Consider the following 15,466-nt stretch of genomic DNA (forward strand, 5'->3'; position numbering starts at 1 on the left):
TGAAAGCTAAATGCTTTATGTGCCGTTGCTCATTTAAACTATTTCCACATGGCAAGGAGCATTATTATTCCTATATACAGATGAAGACACGGTTCAGTAAAAGTTTTAGAAACTTGGCCAAGGACAAGGCAGTGAGCAGGATGTGAACCCAGGCTGAGTCCCCTGAAACCCTATAATCCCAGCCACCATATCAGCAATCCCCAAACTTCAATATGTGCATAAATCACCTGAGGATCTTGTCTTTCTTTTCTTTTTTTTATGGGGAGGGGGGCAGAGAGAGGGAGAGAAAGAGAGAATCTTAAGCAGGCTCCACGCCCAGCTTGAAGCCCGACCGCAGGCCTCGATCTCACAACCCGGAGACCATGACCTGAGCCAAAATCAAGAGCCAGACACTTAACCAACTGAGTCACCCAGGCACCCCTGATCTGAGGATCCTGCTAAAGTATAGATTCTGGTTCGGGTGTGATGCTGACACTGCTGGCCTGAAGACTGTACTTTGAGTACCAAAGCTCTAGACGATAATCCTTATACTTTAATCTTAAAAGAGAAAATACACTACACCCAACCAGGAAAACATCTGCTCATAATTTAAAAACTATCAATGCTTACCAATCAATAAAAGCAAAAACAGACTTTCCTTCTCAGTAACTTTCTCAAAGCCTTCTTTGCCATCCATATGGCGGGCCCTAAACTGCCCCTGGAAACGCTCCTGCACAGACACTGTCCCTGGGCAGCCACCGGTGTCAGACTCGCTCAGCGCAACTGGAAGCTTAATCAACGTTCTCATCTCATTAGCAGGCAGGATTTTTTATTCCCAAAGCTTCCGTTAGCAAACACTTCCACGAGCCCAGGGAGCAGGTGTGTGGAGGCAAGGCTGCTGGGAGTGTCCAGAGGAACGACCCACTACTCCCCACTGCAGACACCAGCACACTCTCCATCTGCATCTCCCTATTCACATGGACGTCTTCTTTGAAACATTAAAATTACGTATTCTTTAAGTATTTTAACCTTCCAAAACTTGGCAAGCACTAGCTAATTTTATACTTGAAGAACCTTCCACAATTACGAATTAAAGCACCCTTTAATTATGTTCCTAATTCTTCATGTCTTTTTATATGGGATTATCAGATATTCATTGTTTAATGGACCTTTAGCTATTTGCAGTAACCCTGTTTATCTATCTTAATGCTTAATGCTATGAAATTACTTATCTGATACCATAAAAGTAGCCCTTGTATAATGGATTTTATGTCCCTAACTTTTCACTCTATTTATATTTCTTGGTTTTTACTACAGCTCCTACAATAAATAGATGGGTGATTTTTTTTTTCAGTAAGAGTTGGTGACAATTTGTTTTACATTTACTCTTATAACTGATGTATTTATATCACTCTCCATTTTTCTCTAAGATTATAATTATTAGAGTGCACTTCCTTTCTGGGATCATTTATGTGGTTTCATCAGAAAATTTTTATTTCCTTTGAAATTAGACCAGAAGATAACTGTAAGTTTCTTACAAGTTAACATTTTTAACAGTGATATTTTATAAAAACACAACTCTTTTCACCGTTTCCTCTCAGTAACTTTTTTCATTACGCAAACGATGCAAACTCCCTTCAAATGAAATTAAAATGCACACCAGTTTTTAGTAACCTGTCCGAAACCCTTTTATATGCCACTCACTAGCCTCACAACATATGTCTAATGTCCCCCATGGTTTTAAAATGGTGATCACTGCTTCCCTCTCTAAGACCTTTTGCTCTTTGTCTTTGTTAAGTCATGGGTCTCTCTAGTAAAGATCTCTGTAGGTCTTTGAAAATGAGTGAGACTATTCCAAAATCTGGAGGAGAAATGATATGCCACCAAAGGGCACAACTAGCCTGACCAGGAAAACTTCATCCTTCCTTCACCTGCTTCTCTTCTTCAAAATCACAATCTTATGTCCTTAGTGTCACCTCCATCCTTTCCTGGAAACTTATGGGATATCCCATTGTGTGACTGACATTATGCTGAATGCTGACTCAGGGGCTGGACCAAGAGCCAACAAGGCAGCCATCAAGGAATCTATCTGACCCCCTCCCACCTCATGGAATTTTAATCAGACAAGAAAGGAGGAGTTTTTTTTTTTTTTTTTCTGTTGGGGATTGTGGCTGAGTCACGTTTTAGGAGCACTTTCAAAAGATCCTGATATTCTCCCCTTGACACTGGACAGCATTCCTTTCCCTGAATATATATATATATATATATATATATATATATATATATATATATATATATATCTCAATGTCTGAGCATCTCTGACTCCTCTGGTATGCTGATAATTCAAACACGAGCATCCCTATCATATTTCTCAACATCTGTTAGCTTTTCTTCTATTGTCCTTACCATCTAGTTGGCCGCCATAAAGGACTCTGGGGACATGCGGAATCTCTACCTTGCTGCATCACTGCTGCCCTTCCTAGGTCTCACCAGGGTGTACGGTTTCTCTCTAACGCTTACAGGGCTGGTTCTACCTGTCACTGATACAGAATATTCCTGACACAGGCCATGTCTTCACCCTCATCTCTTCCACCGTAGCTAGCACCACCTCTTTCCAGGCCTGCTTTCCCAGACCCTGCCAGCCGGGCTCACATGCCTACTCGGATACTACTTAGTCAAGCTTAGGCTGATGTTTTTACAAAATCTGTTTTTGAAACCCTTCATTCAGTTCTGTTCTGGTTTCTCTGAGCATCGACACTTCTTCGCAGAGTTGGGATTTTTTTCTGACGAAACGCCCTATGTTGCCAGTCACCTTCCATCATCCCCCCCACTCCCCCATTTTATTTTTATGACAAAAAACAAGTTATATTTAGAACTTTCCAAACCAACTGAGAGGCTTTTTTTCAAACTGACCACGGAGCTACAAGTGTTGACGAAGACTCATTTTTCAGCCACGTCCAATTAGTTTAATGGCTCTCGGAGAACACTGCTCTGATTCAAAGGCTGAGGCTCAAGGAAAAGCTCCAGGGCTGCCATCAAAGACGACGCCCTTCTGATATCCCTGAAGCTCACCTCACTGGTTCGTTATAATACTGGTTCGTTATAATAACGAGCAGAGATTTTTAGTGCAATAAAATTAAACACCCTTTATGCTTTCATTTCTCTCTGCCAACAGACACACAAGTGTCCCACGTGGAACACTGGCTCCTTGGGTTTGCAAGTCTCCTCAATCAAGTTATTCATAAATTCTCTGCCCCTCCAGCACCCAGTTCCCAAAGGCCTGTTCCAGAGTAAGCTCAATGGCTGCCCTCCCTCTCCGTGGCCTCTCTCCAGGCCAGACACAACCTCGTCTTCACACTGAGCTATTTGTCTGTCAAAAATCACAGTTGGATCTGAGCGCCAGCCAATTCACCCAATTAACAGTCTCCTGGTATCACAATGACTCATGAGAAGAAGAGGACATGGGAGAGAGTTTGGAATCCTGAGGCTCACTCTGGGCTGCCTAGAGCTATTAACACCGGACAGACCTGTGGCGTGACTTTCTCACAAGCCACTACCCGCTGCCCACATGAGCCCCTTGGTTTGAGGCAACGAGATGGGGCAAATTATTTTCTACTTTCTTCCCGGTGCAGTACATTAACATTTCATCTTCCACAATAAATAACACCAATGACTAGTTTGGAAAAAGTTCTTCCTCATGTGAACCTTACAAGCTTAAGCTCTGGGTCAGAAAAATAAGGAAAAAAAAACATCAGTTCTTCTTTTTATAGGAGGCATTATAATCAGCACTATATTTTTGTCTTAAAAACCTATTTCTGGACTTTATAAACAGTGGGCCTTTCTATTTGGCAACCAGCAGTATTTGAGGGAAGGACCAACCAAAAAAAAAACTGCTTCAGGTTGGCATTCCAACAAAATATTTCCATCAACAGGGGGAAAAAATTCTCTACCGTTAATACATTCAAAGGCAAGTCTGCTGGTGTTGAGATAATTTGCTTGTTGTTATTGTTTCTTTTAATAAAACAAGCCTCCACGGAGGCCAATTTAAATACCTAAAATGACAACTTCTCCATAGGGAGGAGCAGCAGAACATCAGTTTCAATCTGCCAAAGACAAGCCACTTGAATAAAATCAACTTAGGACACCCCCTGACTCCAATGGCTCTCTAACATTATTTTATTGAGCATGGTAAGCATGGAATCAATACTGGCATCGCCACCCAATGATGGAATTTTCTAGCGCAAGCTAGGGGGTACACTTACTTCTTCTAGCACACATGAACCTGAGTTGAGTGTCTACTCAATGCCAAAGCAGTAAAACCAGTGGTTAAGAGCACAGATTCAAGTTATACGGTCCCATGTGCCAGTTGTGAAACCACCTCTTATTGGCTGTGGCCTTGGGAAAATTACTCAGCCTTCTAGTTTCTTCATCCATAAAATGGCAGAGTATACCACCTACCTGAATAAATTGCTTGAAAGTGAAATAAGATTCATGTGCAGAGGAAGCATTAAACAAATTATGGTGTGTGTGTGTGTGTGTGTGTGTGTGTATATATATATATATATATATATATACCTGAAAATGTTTTTAAAGCTACTTTTAAAAGAATGGATAGCTATGTAAGAACTGAGAGATGGTCAAGAAGATGCATACCTTTGGTATCATCACACATTTGAAATCAGGATAGCCTAATTTATCTTTACTGTTGAAACATTCCTGAAATGAAGATGTACTCAAGAGCCAACAGCATCTTGTGACAGCACAGGGTGAATGGAAGCTATGATTTACTGGTCATGGCGGGACCTGGGTAAGCTTGGTCACAGCCATTCAGTGTCCTCACTTCCATCTAGTTCCGGGCATTGAGAGTTATTGCACAGGTTGGATCCACCTGCTATTCAGAAAGTCTCTAAAAGATTACCCTAAAATTCTGCTCGGAAATGAAAAATTATCATGTATACAAAAAGGCAAGGAAATGGCGTAAATTTGGTGATAGGGAAATAAATATCTGTCATGGGAAAAATGACTGCAATTTTGTAATTTTCTGCAAAGCAAGAGCCAAGAACTTTAAGCACTTGAGAGAGGGGGGTGCCTGGATGGCTAAGTCCGATGAGCGTCCAGCTCTTGGTTTCGGCTCAGGTCGTGATCTCAGGGTCTTGGGATGGAGCCCCATATCGGGCTCTATGCTCAGCACAGGGTCTGCTTGATACTCTCTCCCTCTGCCCCTCTGCCCCTCCCCTGCTTGTACAGGTGAGTGCACACTCTCATATTCTCTCTCACTAAAATAAATAAATCTTTAAAAAAAATAATAAGCCACTTAAGAGGAAAAGATACAAAGAGCCGAAGCTGTACAGCGAAGAGGAAATGCCAAATGCTCTGGAAAAACTGAACTGTCCAAACAAGAGTAGGGGGGATGCAAATGTAACCAACTGACCAGCTCAAAGCAAAAGTGGCAAAATACATATATGTAAGTGTTTACATGAAAAACATAAAGTGAAAATGACTCAAAAAGCCACAAATACAAATAATGAGCTCATTAAACTGCATGTGGGGGGGTATTTGTGTGTGTGTGTATATTAATCCATTTTAGAGCTAAAATGATACATACCAGTTAACAGTAATTTAGGAAAGGGGAGAGAAATGTAAATGAAAGGTGAGGGAAGCTTTTAATGTTTTATTTTAACAATCCTATTTTGTTTGGATTTTTGTAAGAGCAGGTATCTGGTGTATTATTTTTGTGATATTTTCAATTCGAGAATATTACCATAAAATAATATATGTACAGCTTCGGCACCCTGCCAGAGAGAGTAAGCTTCAAGGAGGGGCAGTCGTTACTATGCACCTAGAGACCACGAAAGACAAAAGAAATAGGACGCATTCGCAGAACGATAAAGAAGGTTGTTGTGCACAAGCCACTGACGAAACATCTTCTTCAAATCCCAGAAGCCAAGACCTACAAGAGTTTAGAACACCAACAGGTGTGTCCCAATATTCTAACTGGAAAGCTAAAGAAGCATCTCTAAAACCTGTTCAAGAAGGATCCATCCATTAAATATCCTCTAAGATGAGATATCCATGTGTGCCAAGGCCTTATGACATCCGACAAGGTAGGGGATGCATCAATATACCTCACATTCGGGAATGCCTTCGAGATGCTGCTTGCAGAAATGTGCCTTCCTGGATAAGGAGAGGAGGTAAACAATTCTATGCCCATCATCAGAGCATCTGGTTCTTCAAGGGCAAAGGACATGCCCCTAGAGCACAGCACAGAGCCTGGACGGGTCCAAGCCAGTCCTGCGCTGATGAAGAGCCCAATGAAGCTTCGAGAAGAACTTTCTAGTTGATCCAAAGGCAAAAGGGAACACGCACTAGTGTGCCTGGGAAGCCAGAGTTCTCTGAAGAGGACGTGATTGGAGGCACAGGTGCCTGATGTAAGACCGCGTGCTTCTCCCCCGCCAGCCCGGCATCCCTCTTCGTGGCGCCTCCTTTCTTCCTGCACAAAAGACAGCAGACAATGCACGCTGCTGGTCTGAAGAGAGGAGGAAGGAAAACACTCGAGGGAGGCTGGACACCGAACAAAGAGAAATGACAGCTGGGAGGCCAAGTGTCTTAAAGGAATCCAAGTGTTATACAGCAACACAGAGCACGACCCTAAAAAGACTTCGGAGAACAAAGTCCAAGATGAGAATTTCCCCAAAAGCAACTTGCGGCTGGTCCAGAGGATTTTCCCCGCCACCTGCAGAACCAACTAGAGTTGGAAAGCCCTTTGATGGGAAGGGAGAAGGAATTACAGGGAGGGGCAGGGGAGCCGAGTGGAACAGTAACTGCTCTGTAGGGCAGGGGAAGGGGGACTTCCAGGGTTAAGATTTCAACACACTTCTCCCAAGGCAGACTTCCAGGCAGGGTGAGGCTCCCCAGTTCAGTATTCAGGGCCCCAGGGTGGCTTTAGGCATCAGCTGTCACCTTCCTCCGTGGGTCTCTCCTAAGAGAACCAAATCTACAATCTAAAATCCCAGAAGTGTTCTGTGTGGTTCAAGGGGAAGTGAGAGAAAGAGGGTCAGGGCTGGGCATGTCTAGTGACAACTGTACTTTCACACCGAATCTGCAGTGTTGCAGACACAGGAAGCGGAGACCAGGTGACTAAAAGATCCCTTGGAAGGAGGGTCCCATCCTGACCCAGTCCACCTAGGAGACGTTTCCAGGAGAAGACATCCCAACGCTCAAGATGTATGGTGAGGGGGTTTGCTCACACTAGACTGCGGGTTCCCAACCAGGGGTGATTCTGTCCCCGGAGGGCATTGGGGACCATCTGGAGACATTTTTGGTTGTCACAACTGGGGGAGGCGAAGAAGAGGAAGCCAAGACTGGCATCTAGAACCAGTGATGCCGTTGAATATTCTTGAATGGCAGGGCAGTCCCCAGAACAAAGAACGATGCGGCCCAAAATGTAGCACAGAGGCTCCGAAACCCTGCACTAGACTAACCCCATCCCTGCCACCATGTCCAGAAACTTGCAAACTCCTACCTGAAATAAACCTCTGCCATCCCTCTGACCGAGCAGTTACCCTGACCCAGAAGTCCACTTATTTGAGGAAGCCACACTAAACATCAAGCAGACGTGACAGGCCAATGCTCCATCTTCCAAGTACCCGGCTGCTCTCCCAGCAAATATTTTTGAGGGCACTCCTCAGCATCCAGAAGAGTAGATTCTTTTACAACAATTACAAAGAAAGAAAGGCTTTTACACACACACACACACACACACACACACACACACACGACCATCTTAAAAATTTCCTTGGTGGTCAAGTAGGGGTATTGGAAAAAAAAAAAAAAAAGCTGCACAGTTCCGATGGCCCAAGCATTTCCAAAATATTCTAAAGAGAGAGAGAAAGACAAAAAGAGAAACAGGAAGACTCCACAACCAAAAACAGATCCCGGGGGAATCTAACAAACAAAATTTGTCCCCAGGGGCTATCTCACAGCTAAGAAGAGTTCCTTCGTTCAATGGCACATACCATCTTTTATTTTCTTGACTGTAAAATATAACAAATATATAAGAAAACGGGAAGGGGTGCCTGGGTGGCTAGTTGGTTATGCATCCGACTCGATCTCAACTCAGGTCTTGATCTCAGGGTTTTGAGTTTAAGCCCCGAGTTGGGCTCCACACTGGGCCAGGAGCCTACTTAAAATATAAAAAAGAAAAAAAATAATAAATAAATAAATAAATAAATAAAATAAATATAAATAAGAAACTAAAAAAGAAAAGGGGGAATGTATACACATAGATCTCAATGAATGAAAACAAACCCCCAGGTAACTACAATTCCGAGGCAAGAAATCCAACCTGTGGATTGCCTCCCCATCATGCATACAGCAAAAAGGCCAGTGCGGTTTTAAAAAATTCCATCTTTTCTCAAAGATTGCGATTTATTTTACATATTTCCCATGATCACCAACTGCTAAGTTCACAGCAGTGACCACAAAGTAACATATTTCGGGAAGAGGGGTGTTTACGGAAACAATCTCATTGACAGTTAAAGTCACAAAAGCAAGTGGGAGGAAAGGCATGGAAGGTGGGTGGGTGCATGATAACTGCTAACACGACACCGGAGTTAGAATCCGAGCTTCTGTCCTCACTCTGGCATCCTGGGTGTGAACGATCTCTCATGAACCATAAAATGACTTCCTGCCACATATTTCTGGAAATATCATTGGAATAACCTCAACCCCGTCATGCATTTAAGCACAGCAAGCATCTCACACATGCATGTGCTGTAAAGACTGGGTCCCGTTTGCTCCCTGTGCCCATGCAAAGGGCAAGGTTGCAAAGGTCAGGCCTATAATAGGAGATGATTTGACTACAAACTCTAATTCCCATATTCCCAGAAACGTTCCATGAAGGTGAGATACAAGCCCACTTCCCAGTCAGTTACCCTGGGGACTTTGGGAAAAGGAGTCTCGAAGGCCCAACATGGCCCATCCTGCCCTTTCCCACTCACAGGGCTGTTCCTCCCCGATCCTATCAAGGGAAGGCCTAAGTGGGCTGTCAGATAAAAACACCTTACCCGCCAGGAGAGGGCCTTTGTCCCATCTCTTTGAAGATGAAAAGCAACAAGGTGTGTTTATTTGTGCCCATCTCCCCTCCCCTGCCCTCCCCTCCCCTCCCAGGCCTGTGAGGCTACTCAGCTAGTTACAAATCATAATAAAACCCACTCGCTCACGCCATTAACTAGATCTTTCCAGGAGAAAAGGTCAGTACTCACACTCCTGGGAGTACAGATGGGGGAAAATCCAGCGTGTTCGCTGATGGGGAGAGAATGTCAGGGAGTGGAAGCAAAGGTCAGCCCGGCAGGAGGTGAGAAGGGCTCAAGTCTGCTGTGCGAAGACAAACTGGACCCTGGACGGGCCGAGTCTTTCTCACAGACTACATTAAAAAATAACAACAGCTGAAAATCGATGCTTCACTTCCCTGACACAAACAACATAACAAAGGAAGAAAAAGCAAACACACGGAGGTGTCTGAGAAGGTTCCCGAATAATAAAGGCCTCCAAGCTGCTCCGGAGATGTCAGTGGCCTCCCAGCCCTGCAAAGACCCAGAACTCAAGAAAGAGTAGGGCTCAACTCTGACCCCGGCTTTCTCCACAGGCTCTAGAAGGCGACAGCAGTCCCAAGTACCGACTTTTATAATCTCTCGGTGTTTCAACTTCCCAGAAAGGGATGGAGAAGCTGGATATGACCTAGTAGGGTACAGTCTCTGATCCTGCTATGAACCCCCAAATGAAACCATACAGGCTTCTCTCTGGCCTGGGCAGCCACAGGCACCCGATGGCATCAACAAAAAGGACCGGACCTGTCTCTCATAACACTCTGGGTCAAGGTGGAATTCATGCTAAAAGGATGATGCTTAATGTGACACGATAAATGCATGACCCCACCCAACCCCCAACCTGCCTAGAAGTTTCTAGAGCAGCAACTATAAAGGTGATCCAAAGCCACACAGGTGCAATGAGCACAGAGAATGGAAAACCCCCCACCAGGGACATACAGGCAGTTTCACGAACCCCAAGCTCTCCGTCCTCACTAACCCTGTTCATCGTGGCCCGATTTTACACGTACACACATATTAAATAACCAGGACTGACCAGAGAGGGGCAAAATTAACTTTACAGCTATTTTTACAGATATGGAGACTGCACCAAAGCAACCCAGTACCAACTGGGAAATGCAAAAAGTTAAGTTTCCACTGAGCCACGAGCAACTCTGAGGACACCCACGAGAGCCAGCTTCCAGACTGGTCCTGCTTGGGGGTCATCACGGGGCATGTCGCAGCTCTGCACGTGGAGCGCACGAACCCAGGCAGGGCTTCGTGTGTGAGATGCCGGAAAAGCTGCCCCTGCTAACAGCCCCGCCTCATCATTCCCACCCACCTGTAGCTGCCAGTGCCCCCTCGGGCCCCCTGTCTGGAGTGGCCTGCTGGCTCAGGAGAAACAGGACACTCTCCCCCAGATGTGGCCAAAACCCACAGCAGCCACCCCCATCCCAGGGTGGCAGGAAGGCACAGCAGAGCCACATAAAGGTGGGGTCCCCAGGAGTGGGGATGATGTCATGGGTCTGAGAGGTGGGAAAGGCTGCAGGGTGCCTTCTGAGGGTGGCCAGGACGGGGATGTCAAGGAAGGTGGGAGGTCTCTCTTTCCAAATGCACATGGGGAAGGGGGGTGGCTCCGAATGAAGAGCAAACACAGCAGCGCAGACACCTCCACAGCGAACAGGTACACGCATTTGGGGAAATCGGGCATAAGCCGGATAGTGCGGAGCACCAGCGCCAGGCCAGCGGGCTTCTGCTGAAGGAAGCTCCTCGGGCCCTGTCCCCCACTTTCTGGGCATCAGCTGCCCAGAAGTAAACGTCAGGGGGCGGAGGGCGGCTGACAGCTGTGGCCGGCGGGTCAGGGCAGAGGAGGAAGGGCTCCTGGGCCGGAATCCGGAGCGTGCCCACATCAGCAGAAAAGTTCCAGGGGCCAGCACGCCGTCAGGAAGCAAGGACGCCTGCCGCTCCCCAGGACCTCAGGATGCACCGCACGCGATGCCCACCGCGATGCCCGCTTCAGGGGGCCTCCAGCCGCAGGGACCAGAAGGGGCGGTGGTAACCGCGCTGCTCCCGGGGTGGATGGGAAAGATCCATGACCCCGGGTCTGGCCCTGCTTGTCTCTCCAAGGCAAACACCGACGCCCAGGAAGGAGTGGACAAAGCACCTAACGTCCAGGGGGGAAACTGAGGCACGGGGCTACACGACAGGGGCGGGCAGGAGGAGCAGCAGGGGGGAGACGGGGGGGGGAGCAGGAGGAGCAGCAGGAGGGAGACTTGGGGGGGAGCAGGAGGAGCAGCGGGGGGGAGACGGGGGGAGCAGCAGGAGGAGGAGCAACAGGAGGGAGATCTGGGGGGGAGCAGCAGGAGGAGCAGCAGGAGGGAGACGGGGGGGGGGGGGAGCAGGAGGAGCAGCAGGAGGGAAACCAACCTGGGGGGGGAGCAGGAGGAGCAGCAGGAGGGAGACCTGGGGGGGGAGCAGGAGGAGGAGAAGCAGCAGGAGGAGGAGCAACAGGAGGGAGACCTGGGGGGGAGCAGCAGGAGGAGGAGCAGGGGGGAGACGGCGGTGGGGGGGGCAGCAGGAGGGAGACCTGGGGGGGGGAGCAGGAGGAGGAGAAGCAGCAGGAGGAGGAGCAACAGGAGGGAGACCTGGGGGGGAGCAGCAGGAGGAGGAGCAGGGGGGAGACGGCGGTAGGGGGGGGCAGCAGGAGGGAGACCTGGGGGGGGGGAGCAGCAGGAGGAGAAGCAGCAGGAGGAGGAGCAACAGGAGGGAGACCTGGGGGGGAGCAGCAGGAGGAGGAGCAGGGGGGAGACGGCGGTAGGGGGGGGCAGCAGGAGGGAGACCTGGGGGGGGAGCAGGAGGAGGAGAAGCAGCAGGAGGAGGAGCAACAGGAGGGAGACCTGGGGGGAGCAGCAGGAGGAGGAGCAGGGGGGAGACGGCGGTAGGGGGGGGCAGCAGGAGGGAGACCTGGGGGGGGAGCAGGAGGAGGAGAAGCAGCAGGAGGAGGAGCAACAGGAGGGAGACCTGGGGGGGAGCAGCAGGAGGAGCAGCGGGGAGAGCCGGGGTGGGGGGATCCGGGAGAGCTCCGTCCCCCCCGCCCCCCACACGCGCACAGGCACACACGCGCTGGAGCGACGCCCAATCGGGGCCGCGCTCGGGAGCCGGGCTGCACACAAAGCCCCGCCCGCGCCCCGCTCCGCACCCGGCGGCCGCACGCGCACACAATGGGGCGGCGCGCCCCCGCCCCCGCCCCCCGCCCGCCCCGCGCCCCGCGCCCGAGCCCGCGCCCGCGCCCCGCGCCCCGACTCACCCGCCGCGCTGCTCAGCAGCAGGCACAGCGGCCCCAGCAGCCACATGGCGCGGCCGCCCTCCCGCCGCTCCCGCCGCCCGGCGCCGTCGCTGCCCCCGCGGCCGCCGCGCCGCCCCGCCCCGCCCCGCCCCGCCCCCCGCGGCCCCGCCCCGCCCCGCCCCGCCCCCGCCCGGGTCTCCCTCCTCCTCCTCCTCCTCCTCCTCCTCCTCCTCCTGCTCCGGCCGCCGCGGCGCCTGCACCCGGGCCGCGCGCCCCCCCAACGCGGGGCTGCTTTGCTTCGACTCCAGCATCACTTTACCCCAGGGAGGGACAGAAAAAGTTTGGAAGGAAGGGCCACGTGTCACGAGGAAACAGGCGGTTTGTCCTCAGTGGCAAGACGGGGGCCCCGCGGCCAGGGCTCTGCTCAAACCCCGGTAGGGTCCCTTGGGGGTGCGGGGCACGCGGGCCAGACTCCGCGGGGCTCCTCTTCTGTGATCCTGAGAACCCCACGTGGAGGAGGGATGCTAACACCTTTAAGGGACTGACTTCATCTGGATCTCGAATACCCATACCCGTGGAACACGGGGGCCCCGATTCAAGGAAAAGAAAAAAAAGAAAAAATATATATATATATATATAAAGGCTCACGCCCAGATGCAGAGTGAACGGCTGCTCCTATGCAGCTGGAGCTCCAAGAAGCGCTGGTGAAAACTGCCAAAGAATTTATTTATTTATTTATTTATTTAAAGATTTTTATTTATTTATTCATGAGAGACATAGAGACAAAGAGAGAGGCAGGGACATAGGCAGAGGGAGAAGCAGGCTCCACGCAGGGAGCCCAACGTGGGACTCGATCCCCAGTCTCCAGGGTCAGGCCCTGGGCTGAAGGCAGGTGCTAAACTGCTGAGCCACCCGGGCTGCCCGCCAAAGGATTTAGAAGGCAGAAGAATGTAGTGGCACTTCTGTGCCCAGCTCTCCATCCTTCACCCCACCCCACCCCCAAATGTGTAAAGTTGTGTTTGCACAACCAGTGCACACAGCGTGCCTGCCTCCTGGTAATCAGGATGCAGAGTAGTTCTGCCCCAAAAAGCTCACCTCCCCCCGAAAGAAAAAAAAACAACATAATTGCCAGAAACTGGAAATAACACATGTGCCCATCAACTGGTGAATGGATAAGCAAATTGTATTATATCATTTAATGGAACAACACGAGTGAATATTAAAAAGCATGCTAAGAGAAAGATTCCAGCCCCAAAGGGGATATTCTGTATGATTCCATTTACAAGACCTGGAAGGAGGAAGGAAGCTAAACCATAGGGCCAAAATCACATCAGTAGTTACCAAGGGCTGGGTGTGTGGGAAAGAGAGGGGTGGCAAGCGGCACAGGGCGACCTTATGTGTCTGTCAAAACGTATGCAACTACATCCCTAAAAGTCAAACCTAAAAAGTTTGAATTATAAGGTAGATATGTCCTACCTGTTTGGAGGAGTCCAGAGGGTGTAGGTGCTGGGATGACTAGTCAGGGAGATTGTGGCTGGGATGCCCACATCACACTGGGGACTCACTGGAGGCGAGCTCCAGGATGCTGAGATTCAGTGACTTTTTTTTTTTTTTAGATTTTATTTATTTATTCATGAGAGACAGAGGCAGAGGGAGAAGCAGGCTCCACGCAGGGAGCCCGACGTGGGACTCGATCCCGGGTCTCCAGGATCAGGTCCTGGGCTGAAGGCGGCGCTAAACCACTGAGCCACCCGGGCCACCCTCAGTGACTTTTTAATTGTCAATTCTAGTCTGGAAACTAAAAAGCTAAAGTGGATCAGGTCGAAGTTTAGAAATACCAATGACAATTCAAAGTAATGAGAAAATGTGATGTAGGAAAGTTTAGCAAGTTCCAGAAAACATTCAGCATTCAGGGATTACATCCTGGGATCCGTGAACACTAGAGAGCATTAGGGAACTTTAAAGTTCCTAAAATTGGGGACACCTGGGTGGCTCAGTGGTTGAGCGTCTGCCTTCAGCTCAGAGTGTGATCCTGGGAGTCCAGGGATCAAGTCCCACGTCGGGCTCCCTGCGTGGAGCCTGCTTCTCCCTCTGCCTATGTCTCTGCCTCTCCCTCTGTGTCTCTCATGAATGAATAAAATCTTTTGAAAAAATAAAAATAAATTAAGTTCCTAAAATTGTGTATAAGACTTCAGGTAGAGGTGGGTATGTGCATTTTTCCAGGAAGCCCCTAGCCTTTGAGAGTGATACCCAAGAAGGCAAATAATTTGTCAGCTGCTCATTTGCCTTCGAACATTAGGAATATAGAAGAACAATGGATCTGACCCCTTATAGAAGAACCCATCTGACCCGAAACAACATTCTTGTTCCGTTAGGTTCCTTTGGGCACATGAAGTTCAATTTAGGAATGATTTAGTGTACCTGGCTCACTCTCCACATGTTTCTCTCTCTCTCTCTCTCTCTCTCTCTCTCTCTCTCTCTCTCTCTCTCACACACACACACACACACACACACACATTCTTTTAAATGTACTAATGTCCTTAAAATGATCTGAACAAATGCAAAGCTTTCTTTAACTTCAATTGTTTTTATACTGAAGCATTCCAAACCTCCTCGCCTCCTATGCCGGGCAGGAGGTGAATCCAATCTTTACAGTTCATTACTCTCCTCGTTCCTGATTCCTTAGAATCCTGTCAAAAACACAGGGCATTCCACTTCCGGGAAACATGATAGGCTCTAATGCTAATTGTTCAGGTCACAGAGAGCCAGTTGCAAGTCTTTTTCACAGTTGGTTTAATAAAAAGCAAAACCACATTGCATTTGTCACTTATTTACTAAGTGACGCACTCTGTCCTTAGATGTGTGCTTCCCACATGGCCCCCCCACTGCTGACAGAGGGACAAAGGGATTTGGTCCCTCTGTGGTCACGGTATAACGCTCTACAGCTACCCTACATGTTTTCATCATACCACACGGCAGTCCCAGCAATGCCACAGGTAGAACAGCACAAGCTAGGCATGAGCTCTGGTGGCTGGGATGTGCTCCAGTGCTCTTTCCACCTGTCACACACTAGCTTTGTGACCTTGGGCAGGTTATTAGCCTCTCTGAGCCTCCA

The 15,466-nt window shown here is 48.9% G+C and overlaps 1 protein-coding gene across 2 annotated transcripts in view; it reads right to left on the reverse strand.

Annotated features, from left to right (window-relative positions):
* The window catches only part of LDLRAD3 (low density lipoprotein receptor class A domain containing 3), a 228,242-nt gene extending 215,800 nt beyond the window's left edge, over window positions 1-12,442 (reverse strand). The window contains exon 1 of one of the 2 annotated variants that reach the window (XM_055301209.1): window positions 12,373-12,442. In XM_055301209.1, the coding sequence (XP_055157184.1) occupies window positions 12,373-12,418 (46 nt within the window). In that variant the 5' untranslated portion in view covers window positions 12,419-12,442. The remainder of the gene's footprint in view (window positions 1-12,372) is intronic. The other variant, XM_055301213.1, reaches the window with a different exon arrangement.
* Between the last annotated feature and the right edge of the window lie 3,024 nt (window positions 12,443-15,466).

This window comes from Nyctereutes procyonoides, unplaced genomic scaffold (genome assembly GCF_905146905.1).
Source record: "Nyctereutes procyonoides isolate TBG_1078 unplaced genomic scaffold, NYPRO_anot_genome, whole genome shotgun sequence".
In the NCBI taxonomy this organism is placed as follows: Eukaryota; Metazoa; Chordata; class Mammalia; order Carnivora; family Canidae; genus Nyctereutes; species Nyctereutes procyonoides.